Source organism: Theropithecus gelada, chromosome 13 (genome assembly GCF_003255815.1).
Source record: "Theropithecus gelada isolate Dixy chromosome 13, Tgel_1.0, whole genome shotgun sequence".
Classification (NCBI taxonomy): Eukaryota; Metazoa; Chordata; class Mammalia; order Primates; family Cercopithecidae; genus Theropithecus; species Theropithecus gelada.
Genome location: NC_037681.1, coordinates 89,129,711 through 89,143,322, shown reverse-complemented (window position 1 = coordinate 89,143,322; position 13,612 = coordinate 89,129,711). Strand labels below are relative to the sequence as shown.

At 37.8% G+C, this 13,612-nt stretch overlaps 1 protein-coding gene across 1 annotated transcript in view; it reads right to left on the bottom strand.

The window, feature by feature from the left end:
- Positions 1 to 13,612, bottom strand: part of APLF (aprataxin and PNKP like factor) — a 97,735-nt gene that overhangs the window by 68,449 nt on the left and 15,674 nt on the right. The window contains exon 2 of the mRNA XM_025354315.1: positions 6,436 to 6,507. Within this exon, the coding sequence (XP_025210100.1) occupies positions 6,436 to 6,507 (72 nt within the window). The remainder of the gene's footprint in view (positions 1 to 6,435; positions 6,508 to 13,612) is intronic.

The window sequence follows — 13,612 nt, the reverse complement described above, 5'->3', positions numbered from 1 at the left end:
GTGAAGCAACCACTTGCTAGAGATATGTGCACAACTAAAAAAAAAGTCAGGCTAGGCACGGTGGCTCACGCCTGTAATCCCAGTACTTTGGGAGGCCGAGGCGGGTGGATTACCTGAGGTCAGGAGTTCAAGACCAGGCTGGTTAACATGGCGAAACCCCACCTCCACTAAAACTACAAAAAAATTAGCTGGGCATGGTGGCATGTGACTGTAATCCCAGCTACTTGGGAGGCTGAGGCAGGAGAACTGCTTGAACCCAGGAGGCGGAGGTTGCAGTGAGCTGAGATCATGCAACTACACTCCAGCTTGGGCGACAGAGCAAGACTCCATCTCAAAAAACAAACAAACAAGTTATAATATGCAAGAAAATGGAGAAAAGGCCTCAAATGCATTTCAGAGACCTTCATGGCAACCCCTCTTATGACAGGCCCAGAGGCCTACGAGAGAAGAATGATCTCATGGGACAGTACCAGGGCCCGGCTGCCCTGCATGTCCTTGGGACAGTTCTATCCACATTCCCACTGCTTTGGCTCCGGCCATGGCTCAAAGGACCCACATGCAGCTTGAGCTGCCACTTTGGATGATGCAAGCCATAAGCCTTGACAGCTCTCACATGGTGTTAAGCCTGTGGGTGCACAGAGTACAAGAGTGGTGGATTCTTGGCAGCCTCCACCTAGATTTCAGAGGATGTATGGAAAAGCCTGGGTATCCAGGCAGAAGCCTGCTGCAGGGGCAAATCCCTTACAAGAGAACTTCTACTAGGGCAGTGCAGAGAATAAATGTGGGGTGGCAGGTCCCACACAGAGTCCTCACTTGGGACGCTGCCTAGTAGAGCTGTGAGAAGAGGGCCACCGTCCTCCAGACCCAAACATAGTATATCTACCAACTCCAGCCTGTGAGAGCAGCCTCAGGGGATGTACCCTGTAAAGTCAGAGGGGTGGAGCTGCCAAAGGTCTTGGGAGCCCACCCTTTGCATCAGTGTGCCCAGGATATGGACATAGAGTCAAAGATTACTTTGGAGCTTTGAGATTTACTGACTGCCCTGAAGGGTTCTCAACTTGTGTTGGGCCTACAGACCCTTTGTTTTGAAACAGGGATGTTTACTCAATGCCTATACTCCCATTGTTTCTTAGAAGTAAATAACTTTTGATTTTACAGGCTCATAAATAGAAGAGATTTGCCTTGTCTCAGGTGAGACTTTGGACCTCGGAGGTAATGCTGGAATGAGTTAAGACTTTGGAGAATTATTGGGAAGGTATGATTGTATCTTGCAATGTGAGAAGGATATGAGATTTGGGAGAGGTCAGGGGAAGAATGATATAGTTTGGGTATTTGTCCCCACCTGAAACTCATGCTGAATTGTAATCCATAAATGCTGGAGGTAGGGCCTGGTGGGAAGTATTTGAATCACGGGGGTGGGAATACCTCATGGCTTGGTGCTATCTTCTGAACAGTGCATGAGTTCTCGTGAGATCTTGTAATTTAAAAGTGTGTGGCTTGTTCACAATAGCAAAGACATGGAGTTAACCTAAATGCCCATCAATGATGGACTGGAAAAAGAAAATGTGATATGCGTGTGTGTGTATATATATATATACACACACACACCATGGAATACTATGCGGCCATAAAAAGGAGTAAGATCATGTCCTTTGAAGGAACATAGATGGAGTTGGAAGCCATTATCCTCAGCAAACTAATGCAGGAACAGAAAACCAAATATTGCATGTTCTCACTTACAAGTGAGAGCTGAATGATGAGAACATATGGACACAGGGTGGGAAATAATACACAGTGGGGTCTACTGAAGAGTGGAGGGTGGGAGGAGGGAGAACATCAGGAAGAATAGCTAATGGATGCTGGGCTTAATAGCTGGATAATGGAATGATCTGTGCCGTAAACCACCATGGCACACGTTTACTTATGTAATAAACCTGCACACCCTGCACATGTATCCCTGAACGTAAAAGTCAAAGAAAAAAAAAAGTGAGTAGCACCTTTCCCTCCCTCTCTCTCCCTTGCTCCTGCTTTCGACATGTGACGTGCCTATTTCCCCTTCGCCTTCTGCCATGATTGAAAGCTCCCTGAGGCTTCACCAAAAACCTAGCAGATGATGGCACCATGCTTCCTGTAAAGCCTACCCATGAGCCAATTAAACCTTTTTTCTTTTTTTTTTTCTTTTTTTTTTTTTGAGACAGGGTCTCACTCCGTCTCCTAGGCTGGAGTACAGTGGTGCTATCTCAGCTCACTGCAATCTCTGTCCTCCTGGGGTTCAAGCAATTCTCCTGCCTTGGCCTCCCCAGTAACTGAGATTACAGGCACCCACCACCACGCCAGGCTAATTTTTTTTTTTTTGAGACACAGTCTCACTCTGTCACCCAGGCTGGAGTGCAGTGGCATTGTCTCAGCTCACTGCAAGCTCCGCCTCCCGGGTTCACGCCATTCTCCTGTCTCAGCATCCCGAGTAGCTAGGACTATAGGCGCCTGCCACCATGCCCGGCTAATTTTTTATATTTTTAGTAGAGACAGGGTTTCACCGTGTTAGCCAGGGTGGTCTCGATTTCCTGACCTCGTGATCTGCCCGTCTCGGCCTCCCAAAGTGCTGGGATTACAGGCATGACCCACTGTGCCTGGCCAAGCCTGGCTAATTTTTGTATTTTAAGTAGAGACAGGGTTTCACCATGTTGGCCAGGCTAGTCTTGAACTTCTGACCTTAAGTGATCTGCCCACCTTCACCTCCCAAATTGTTGGGATTACAGGTGTGAGCCACTGCACCCAGCCTAAATCTCTCTTCTTTATAAATTACCCAGTCTCAGGTATTTCTTTATGTCAATGCATGAATGGCCTAATTACATGTGCCAATTACATGTATTTTAAACATCTTCTCCCTGTTGTAGTTACATCATTTTCATTATAGTGTCTTTTGATAAATGAAGTTTCTTATTTTAATTTCATTGGCTTTTTCCAACTGTTTTTATGGTTCATGCTTTTTATATCTTGTTTAAACACCCTTCCCTACTCTAAAGTCATAAGGGTTTTTCCCTATATTATATTCTAAGAGTTTTATAGTTGGACTCTCACATTTAATCTACCTGGAGTAGATTGTTGGGTCTGCAGTAGGGGTCTATTTTTTTTTTCCAAACAGATAACTGTCCCAATACCATTTACTGATAAAAATTCCTCTTCCCCACTGACACACAATGCTAGCCCTGGCCCAATCAAATTTCCACACACATAAGTCCAAATCTAAGGTTGCTTTCAGTTCTAAAATTTTATTCAACTGAAGGCACTAAAACTTCTTGTTAAGACAGAACATCAATCAGTTGTAACTTAAAGAAATATTTTTGAAGAAGAGACACCCAATACCAAGAGAATCTTGACTTCAGAAATATAACAACAAGAAAATACTACACAGAGTTCAAAGAACCTGGGCTCTCATTCCCATTCTAGAATTTGCTGAGTATTTAAGATCAGACATTCTCCAGAAGGCTGTGACATTCTAAGTTGTCAAAAAAAAAGGTACTCAAAAAAGGATAAAAAAGATCTACCTTCTCCCATGTCTAAACATCACACTTATGGGAAAGTTTAGAAAATTACACTAAACAATATTTAAGTGATCATAAACAGAGGTAAAACGTAAATAAATCATTCCAAATTTTAGTTTTATATCTAATCTCATGAGGAATTTTTGCTCTAGCTTCTAGCATTATTTCTACTACAGTTTTGTACTCAAAAGACACCTGTTAATGTAATACATAGTGGTTTTATGATCTGAGTACCATCTAATTAAAGACTCAGTAAAAGTGAAGAGTATTTTCAAAAAGGAGCCTTTTTATAACTGAACACTGCTAAAATCCCACAAGGAAATTTGGCTCACTACATACTGGATAAAATTTAACTCAAGATAAGATTTTCGACTAATAAAATCACCTTTAATGTGGGCATTCTTATTTTACATTATTAGTATTCTTTTGAATAGCCACAGAAGTACAAAATATAACTGAATAATTTTCAGCCAAGTGTAGACACAACTCCAACTAAGCAACTTTATTAAAGCCAATTTATAAAACATTTTAAAATATAAATGTCCTTGATTAACACTGAGAAAAAATGCAAATGTTTAAAATATTCATGCATTAGTAAATATGACAGTTTTCTAATGACCTATTTTTGATATAAAAAAATTTAATGCCATGTCAATTTTGTTATAAGAAGGGTTTCTTCTTATCACTGAGTAAATAAAGAGTGTAAAGAGAAAACCTGGTATCTACTGAGTTGTCCACAATTCCACTGATTAATTTGCTCACAAAATAAATGGACACAGTGGCACAGCAGACACTGGAGACTCAGAAGGGTGGTAGTGTGAGAGGTGGGACAGGGTTGAGAAATTACCTAATGGGTACAATGTACACTATTCAGGTAATGGTTACACTAAAACCCCAGACTTCACCATTTCACAATATAACCATGTAACAAAACTGCATTGTACTCCCTAAATCTATATAAATAAAAAATAATCATTTCTATATATGTTAAGTTCCTAAAATGAATCACTCACCATTTACAAATATTGTGCTACTATAAATTTTTCAGATATCACTGGAGCAAAAGCAGAGGTGAAAAAAAAAAGCTATAACAGGAGTTAACAGGTATTAACCAAGAGCTTGCCTTCATAACAGAGTGAAAAGTACTACTAGTTTATTGATTTGTTTTTCTATAACATCTGCACAGTTATCAGCGGGATTTGAATATTAACAACACAACCAGAAAAGTCTATTCATCTACTGCAGGAGCTGATACTTTCTGGTTTGGTATAAAAAATAACTAGAAATCCACTCATTAAGGACTATTTAAATGATCTACTTACAAAAAATTAAGTACTCGCTATAAAGTTCCTCTTTTTGTTAACATGAATTATAGAGCAGTAAATCTAAATCATGTGGAAAATCAGTGGTAACTAATGGTTCCTTCACTTGAGGAGGCAAGGGTAATATTAAGCCAGAATTGCTATTTTGAAAAAAGTAAATCTAATAAACATGTTCTATTAGAAAAGGTAGGATAAGAATTTCAAGATCTCTCTATTCTTTCCTTTAATACGCTTTAGTAACAACAACAACAAAAAACTTATTTTAAGCCATGGTAGTCCATTGGCAAGGTGTTAGAAATTGGGCACTAGAGAATAACATACTTTTGTAAAAATCTATCATGTTCCCACTCCTAGATGTACCATAGATAGTTCTCACTACAGCGTTTACTCATGCATTCAGCAAATATTAATTAAATACCTACTATGTTTTAGGCACTATGATAAACACTAGGGATACAAAGATTAGTCAGAGTTCCTATATTCAACGACCTTGTGATCCAGTATGTCATCTCAGAAGAATAAGTTATCTGGAGAGGATACAGAGATGAATAACTAATGGTAAATACAGTGGCTCCTACAGGAGTATTGACTCCAGATATTAACACTTTTTCAAGACACTAAGATAATGCAGAATGACGATGAGACATAAATCCTTTTAAAGATTATTTATTCAAGGTTGAGATAAGGTGAATACATTGAATAATTTTTTATTCAAAAAATTTCCAAGTACTAAAATTTAAAAGATGCTTTCCAAATTTGGCAAACAGTTAAACATAGGATAAAAAAGCAAGTACTATCTGTGTAAAAGAAGGAACTAACGCTATAACAGGCGGTTGTATATAAAATATGAAAATACAAATTGGTTTAAAAAGGTTATAAATTAATGAATTTAATTCCATGAAATTTTACCACCATACGATCTAGTCTAAAATAAATGGACCCTCATGCACATATTTCATTCTCTTACACAATAGACTCTGCAAAAGAAAAGGAATAATCACATTGTATATTCTTAGAAACTGGCTGTCCCCGCATATCATCAGTGATTTTGCAGCAGGAAACTATAAAGCAAACAATTAAAATTCTAGCCCTCAACAAAAATTTTCAAATTAAAATCATTTTTCAAACCTCAAAGTTGAACAAGGTCTAAATTTTAGAACTATTCAACTCTACACACAGTGATACAGAATGTGTTAAAATATCCCTGTAACATTTAAGTTACTTTGGTCACTACCCCAGCTCAAAAAAACAACCATTACATAGTTATGGGCTTTCTTATTGGATATTATTTGGCGTATTCAATTTTAAACCAAATCGTAATGTACACATGAACTGGCAGTCACCTTTCATTAAAATTCTAATTATGTAAATGTGGCATTGTCCTATGAGAAAATATACAGTTTTACTCATAGTTTAGATCTTTATCTCCTAATTATTTTCTGGCAATGAGAAGGATATGTTCTGACATTAATTCCCTATTCCCATAACCTTAGAAAATAGGCACCTCTGCTTGGGAACTGAAAGGGTAAGAGATAAAAGTTAAAATGAATCATTAATAACATATTTACCGGTTTGATTCGCAGCTGACCACCTGCCACCTCAAGAATGGCATGTCTTCTGGATACTCTCTTGTCTGTTATCTATACAGAAAAAAAATTAAAAGATTAAGAATGGCCACCTTCTTAAAAAGCAACAAAACAAAAAGGCAAACAAAACCCCTGGCAATGTTTCTGAAATCAGTAGACTAGCTATGAAATACATCATTCATTCAACAACTATATGTTGAAATGATTGTCCTCATTTAACAAATAATGAAACTCAGAGATTAAAAAAACCTGCCCAAAGTCATGGAAGAGTCAACAACAGAGCCTCAAGCCTAGAATCTAACGGATCCCAAAACCTTGCATGATAGTTTCCATTCATGACAGACATCTACTGGAGATTATTACCAAGAAAATTCAAAAATAGGAAAAGTATCTATATAATATGTACTTACCAGAAAACATTTCAAATACAAGAAACATATAGTATGTAACGATGATAAAGGTTTTCAAAGGAAGAGATCCCATGCTCAAGGATCTGGTAAGTGTAAAAGGGTCTGACTGTAGGCTTTGGGGTCAAAAAGACCCAGATCAGGCAGAACTGCATGCAAACTCGGGGGCCACCAGCAGCACTTACGAGTTCAGGAAGGCAAGAAGCGGAATGGTGAAAACCAAACATTGGCAGTAAGAAAGAAATTAGCATTTTTAAAAATATCTATTTGCTTCCTGTTTTGAGCCAACAGTGTTCTGCTTATGCTCACAATAATTCCTGCATACCAAAGTTCAAAAATTGTTTGCATTTTAAATGCTGACAGTGCCAATCAAAGCTTTCCCTTTTCACTGTAAATGCAATAGTTAAGATTGCCTTTTTTATCTGTGGTTGATTGATAATGAAAACATGTTAAGCATCAATTTCACTAACGCCATAACTACCGACCCCATCTCTTGGTAACCTTGGTATGTAGCCCTTGAATGCTGGCATTATCCGAATGAGGACCAAAATTATCAGTCAAAATAGACCATGCCAACACATAAACTCAATTAAACCTATTAGTTCCACAAAAAATGTGAAACTGCCAGGAGTCAGTACTCATTTTTTTAACCAGAGAGCAGTTCCACACTTAAGGCTGTGACATACAGACAGTAATATCAAGCATCACAATGAGTATCATATGAATGAATTTTTTATAATCTATTGTTAGCCACAATGGCCATCCAAGAAGTACAAACTAATATCTATTCTTTCAGAAAAAAAGAGGCTAAAAATTTAAAGATTCCTTTCTTCTTCCCAGAACGTACCTTAGCCGGCTAAAAACAACAGCAGTTATCTGATGACTCATTGCATCATTTGCACAGAACTTTTGCTTAAATGTTGTGATTCAACATAACATTGCCATAGCTATTATTCACACTTTACATAGAAATTCAAAGTCCAGAGAATTTAGGTAACTTGGGTAGGTCACTCTCCAAGTAGGCAGTACTCCAAAGCCACACTCTTTTTAATAAAAATAGGTAATAGGGAGGGTGTGGTGGCTGCAATCCCAGCACTTTGGTAGGCTGAAGTGGAAGGACCGCTTGAGCTCAGGAATTTAAGACTAGCCTGGGCAACACAGTGAGATCCCCATCTCCACATAAAGTAAAAAATTAGTTGGACAGGGTGGCATGTACCTACAGTCCCAAATATTAATACTTGGGAGGCTGAGGTAGGAAGACTGCTTGAACCCAGGAGGTCAAGGTTGTAAAGCCATGATCGGCACCACTGCACTCCAGCCTAGGTGAAAGGATGAGACCCTGTCTCAAAAAAAAAAAGGTAATAAATGTGAGAACACATTTATATACATGACTGTACCTACATGCAATCATTCAAAAGTAATTTCAAAATATGCACATTATTCTGTGACTGAGAGTAAGCAATTCCTATTTCTGACTTGGATACCAAAATCTCATTACTTCAATACAAACCAATTTTCTAACCAACAGAGTAATAAGCTACCAAATATAAAACTATGGCATATAAAGATGGTTCCTTTAACAGTCCACCATCTTTCTTTCCTCTTTCTTCTTTCCTCTTTTAAACTGTATTTTTTCAGGAAGCAATAAATGAACTTTTCTTATCTCTGTCTTTCTTTGAAGTAGGCTTCACTGACACTATGAAGATAAAAGACATTTTAAGTAATATAAAAGTATAATGTGACCTCTAGTGGACATACAACTCCACAACAGTGTAATTTCATTACAAGCTATGTGTCTTTATAGAATACAAAAAGAATGCTATAAACGGTCTTTGAAATTAACATCACTCAGACATTTATAGTGTTCCTTTTAAAGTAAACCCCTAAATAGTGAATACGTGATAAAATAACCATTTGCATTTTCTCAATGGGAAGCGTAAAGGTTTAATAAATTATCATTAAAACATTTTAATTTCAGGATTGATATACGGAGAGGGGTGGGGAGCAAGTGACAAACAGATTATCCTAAAGATCTGATTATCTGCTTTAACAGCCTATCACTGCTCCTTATACAGAGTGAATATCCAACACATTTTTATTATTTATTAATTAATATATCAACTGTAATAACAATCAATTATCAACAGCAAAGCACCATTCTAGACTTGTCATGTATCATCTTTTTCAGTCTTCACAAAATCTGTGAAGAAGATACTATTATTATACTTCACTTCATAGGTAAGAAAATGGAAGTACAGAGAGTTTAAGTAACTACTCAGTTACACAACCAATAAGTAGTAGGGCCAGGATCTGAACCTAAGGAATCAGATTCCAGAACCATTCATGCTCTAAATGTTGTATCTCATCCCTCAATATCATTACATGAAACCTAAAGCAAAACCTCAGTTTTTAAGATGATTTACCCAGTTTAACTGTCAAACTAGAACATAGTAAAGAACTGAAAATAAGGCAGAAATGGCTATTTAATAATCAAATAGGCATTCAGAAGAGATTCAGATCCTAAATAAAGCTCCAAGAGGCCCTCAGACTTTCATTTGGTCCTGCTTATCTAATGGCATACCTAAGTCTAACAAGATATGTCATCCAAATTCTTAATTCTCTATTCGTAAAGTGGATAGGATTTAGTAGACAGCATACTGACAATAGGAGAAAATGACTGATGTTAGTCTACAAGTGGAAAGAGAAAGGCTACTAAAAAGCAAAGAAACCCAAGGACTCAAAAAGAATACACTGGTTAGAGGCCATTTAGGGTAGGACAAATGGCATAAATTACTTCAAAATATACTGAAGGCTTGCCCAAGTTTACTTACTTATTACTAGAGTCACCAAGTTTAAATTAAAACTTCAACTGAAAGCCAGACATTTCACATCTTAGAAAGCCATAAAAATAGTTAAATTGAGGAATTCCAATTTTTATAGAATAGTTATAGTCACCTAAATTCTAATCACAACACACATTCTTCAAAGAAATCAACAAATAGAGCAAACAAAACTACCCATATCTCATCCCATATCTAATGCAAAACTAGGAGATGGAGATTACAAAAAACTTTAACTTACATGTAAGAGAGATGAGAAATGCCAGTTTCAGAAGATCAAGCCCCAGAACTTATGCTGGAGCAGAGAAAATCAGGTGGCAAACGACAGAAAAAGAGGAGAGAGGAAGTGGGAATCTAGGGGTGCTGAAGCACAAGTATCACTCCCAGAAAAATTAAGTCACACTTTTAGTGGGAAATACTAAAAACATATTTCAGATCCAACATTACAGAGGCCAAGCTAATAGAGAATCCAAAAGAGAAGCATAAAAATATGTGGAACCAGGTATAGCAAGCGCAGTAAAGGCACCACTTCTCAGAAAGAAGAAGGATACTTGGAAGAAAAAAATAAATCCAGTAGTATAGATTTTGGCTTCAAAATACCATTCCCCACTAAAAGAAACCAGAGCTCTTTTGAGAAATGTCATATTCCAGGTCTGAGGCACAAAAAGTATAATGTGGACCTAGGATATCTTCTTGTGCCAGAGGACAAAGAAATGCTCAAAAATTGATGGGTGCATGTCACAAGGACAGAGAAACCAGTGCGAAAAAACTCTCACTGACCAAATTTAGAATGATTTGAGCACCAAAATAGTGATAATACTGGAATACAGGAAATTGAATCGCAAAATAATCCATGATTCCGTACCAATCCACATAAAGTAAAAAATTAGTTGGACAGGGTGGCATGTGCTTATAGTTCCAAATATTAATACTTAGGAGGCTGAGGTAGGAAGACTGCTTGAGCCCAGGAGGTCAAGGTTGCTGTGAGCCATGATCACGCCACTGCACTCTAGCCTGGGGGACAGGGTGAGACCCTGTCTCAAAAAAAGAAAAAAAAAGATAATAAAAAAGATTCCATATGAATCATGGATTATTTTTTGATTCAATGTGCTGTACTCAAGTATTATCAGAGGGTAAGGCTGGGAGAGATGCTTTTCTTTATAAAAGAATGCCAGCTAAAGTAGAAAAAATGGTAGAACCAAAAAAATCACTATTTTTTAACTATCAATGTAAAAATTAAGTTAGGAAAGGATAAAAGGATGTTTATTTCCTAATAATAAAAAGGTTTGTTGGGAAAAAATACTCATGAAGTCTCAGTATCACTCCACAGATTACTGACAAAGGAAATGGCAGATGAACTGTGAAATCCGGCAGATACCACCTTACCAAGGTGATTACACTTACCACATCACCACAACAGGACAAACTGATAGATGTGCTTCCTAATGCGGTACTCTGAATAAACATCACCTACTTAATATTTTCACCAAAAATGTTTAATGTGAATCAAATTATGTGCAAACAATCAAACAAAAATTGTGGGACACTCTAGGAATAACTGGCCTGGACCCACAGAAGCACCGATGTCATTAAAGACAAAAGGCAAGAAAACCATTCTAGATTAAATGAAAAAAAATTTAACTGGATCATGGTATTTTTAAAAAAAATGCAAAAAGCACATTACTGAAAACGATGTACAAAACTGAGTATGGAACATTAAAATTTATGGCACAGTTACACATTTCTACAATATAACAACAGAATATAGCTATATAGAAATGTCCTCATTCTTAGGTGACACATGTTGACATATTTAGTGATGAACTGCCATAATGCATGTATGTACTTTCAACTGTGTTCAGGAGAAAGAAAAAAATGTGCACGCGCGTGCGTACACACACACACACACACACACACACACAGGCATATTACAGAAGAAGAAAAATCAATGCCTTATTTGATTAAATTGCTGTTTGTCAAATTTCTGTTACTTGTAGTCAAAAGCAACTGTGATTAATACACATTCCTCTAACCATTGTTATATTTATTTTTTTTTAGAGATGGGATTTTCCCATTTTGGCCAGGCTGGTCTCAAACTCCTGGCTCCAAGTGATCTGCCCACTTGGGCCTCTCAAGGTGCTGGGATTACAGGCATGAGTCACTGTGCCTGGTCTCACGCTGTGTCACCCAGGCTGGAGTGCAGTGGCGCGATCTCGGCTCACTGCAAGCTCCGCCTCCCAGGTTCAGGCCATTCTCCTGCCTCAGCTTCCGAGTAGCTGGGACTACAGGCGCCCGCCACCACGCCCAGCTAGTTTTTTGTATTTTTAGTAGAGACGGGGTTTCACCATGTTAGCCAGGATGGTCTCGATCTCCTGACCTCGTGATCCGCCCGCCTCGGCCTCCCAAAGTGCTGGGATTACAGGCTTGAGCCACCGCGCCCGGCCTGTGCCTGGTCTTAAACTGCCTTTTTTTTTTTTTTTCAGACTAAGCTTCGCTCTGTTGCCCAGGTTGGAGTGCAATGGCACAATCTAAGCTCACTGTAAACTCTGCCTCCAGGGTTCAAGCGATTCTCCTGCCTCAGTCTCCCAGGCAGCTGGGATTACATGCATGTGCCACCATGCCTGGTAAATTTTTTTTTTTTTACATTTAGTAGAAACAGGGTTTCAACATGTTGGTCAGGCTGGTCTCGAACTCCTGACCTTGAATGATCCACCCACCTCGGCCTCCCAAAGTGCTGGGATTACAGGTGTGAGCCACCGTGCCCAGCCCTAAACTGAATTCTTAATATTGTTTCTTGAATGTGAACAGGTCTGTCTATTCTTATATCACTTTTGTAGTGATACCATGAGGATCCTTTATATTTGACTTTCTGGTTTTAAATATTAATAGAATACTTCATCCACTATAATATACATACAGGTCCCTTCTCTAGTTTTAAGATACGAAGATTATACCAGAAGAAAAGATAAACACATGAAAACATAAAAGAACTGTTTATGATCTGTTTGTTACCAAATACGTATTTTTGGTATTTATTGAAGTCAAACAAAACGGAAATTATCTTATGATGTGACGAGCAGAAATATTTAGCTATTTTGAATCAAAGTCTGTGATCTCTTTGTTTAACTGCAATTCTCAAAATTCTAAAAACTAAAGAAACAACCCTGAATAAAGTAAAAGCAGAAAAGCTACTGGATCTTGAAATAGAATAGGGTGGTACCTTTCATTTCATTTTTTGTCTATATACAATATAGACAACACAAGTTAATTTTTTGTAAAATGCTTTTCTAGAGAAGTTTCTGAACATCATAGACAGTTATAATATATCACATTAATTCAATGTTCTCATGTAACTTGGTTCCTGTAAATATAAGAACAGAAAATAGTTCGTTTTTCAGTATAAACTATATTACAAATTGTTTTTTAGTATAAACTATATTACACAGGATATTATTATAGTACAAATATAGTACACAGGATGTATATTATAGTACAAATTGGTTTTCAGTATAAACTATATTACACAGGAAAGGTTAAGATAATTATATGATACTTTATACTTTAATTTTATAAAAATTATCTTGTATGAATAAAATCAGAAAGATGGCTGACTAGAGGTGCCCGATGCGTGCCCTTGCCCCCTAAAAAGGGACCCAAACACAGAATTAACAACTACAATTCAACTGGAGTGTCTGAGGGAGAGCGCTGAAGTGCTGCAAGGGAGTGGCAAGATCCCTGTGGAGCACAAAAGCAGGATGAAAAGAGGTGCAAGGCACCCTGCCTCTGCTGTCCCATCTCCCCAATGAGACTGGCTGGGAGCCAGGAGGGACTTCTTACAGGGTAATGGTAAGCACAGGGCCCCAACCACAGAAACTTGCAGTCCTCACTGCAGGAGAATCCCACAGTCCTTAC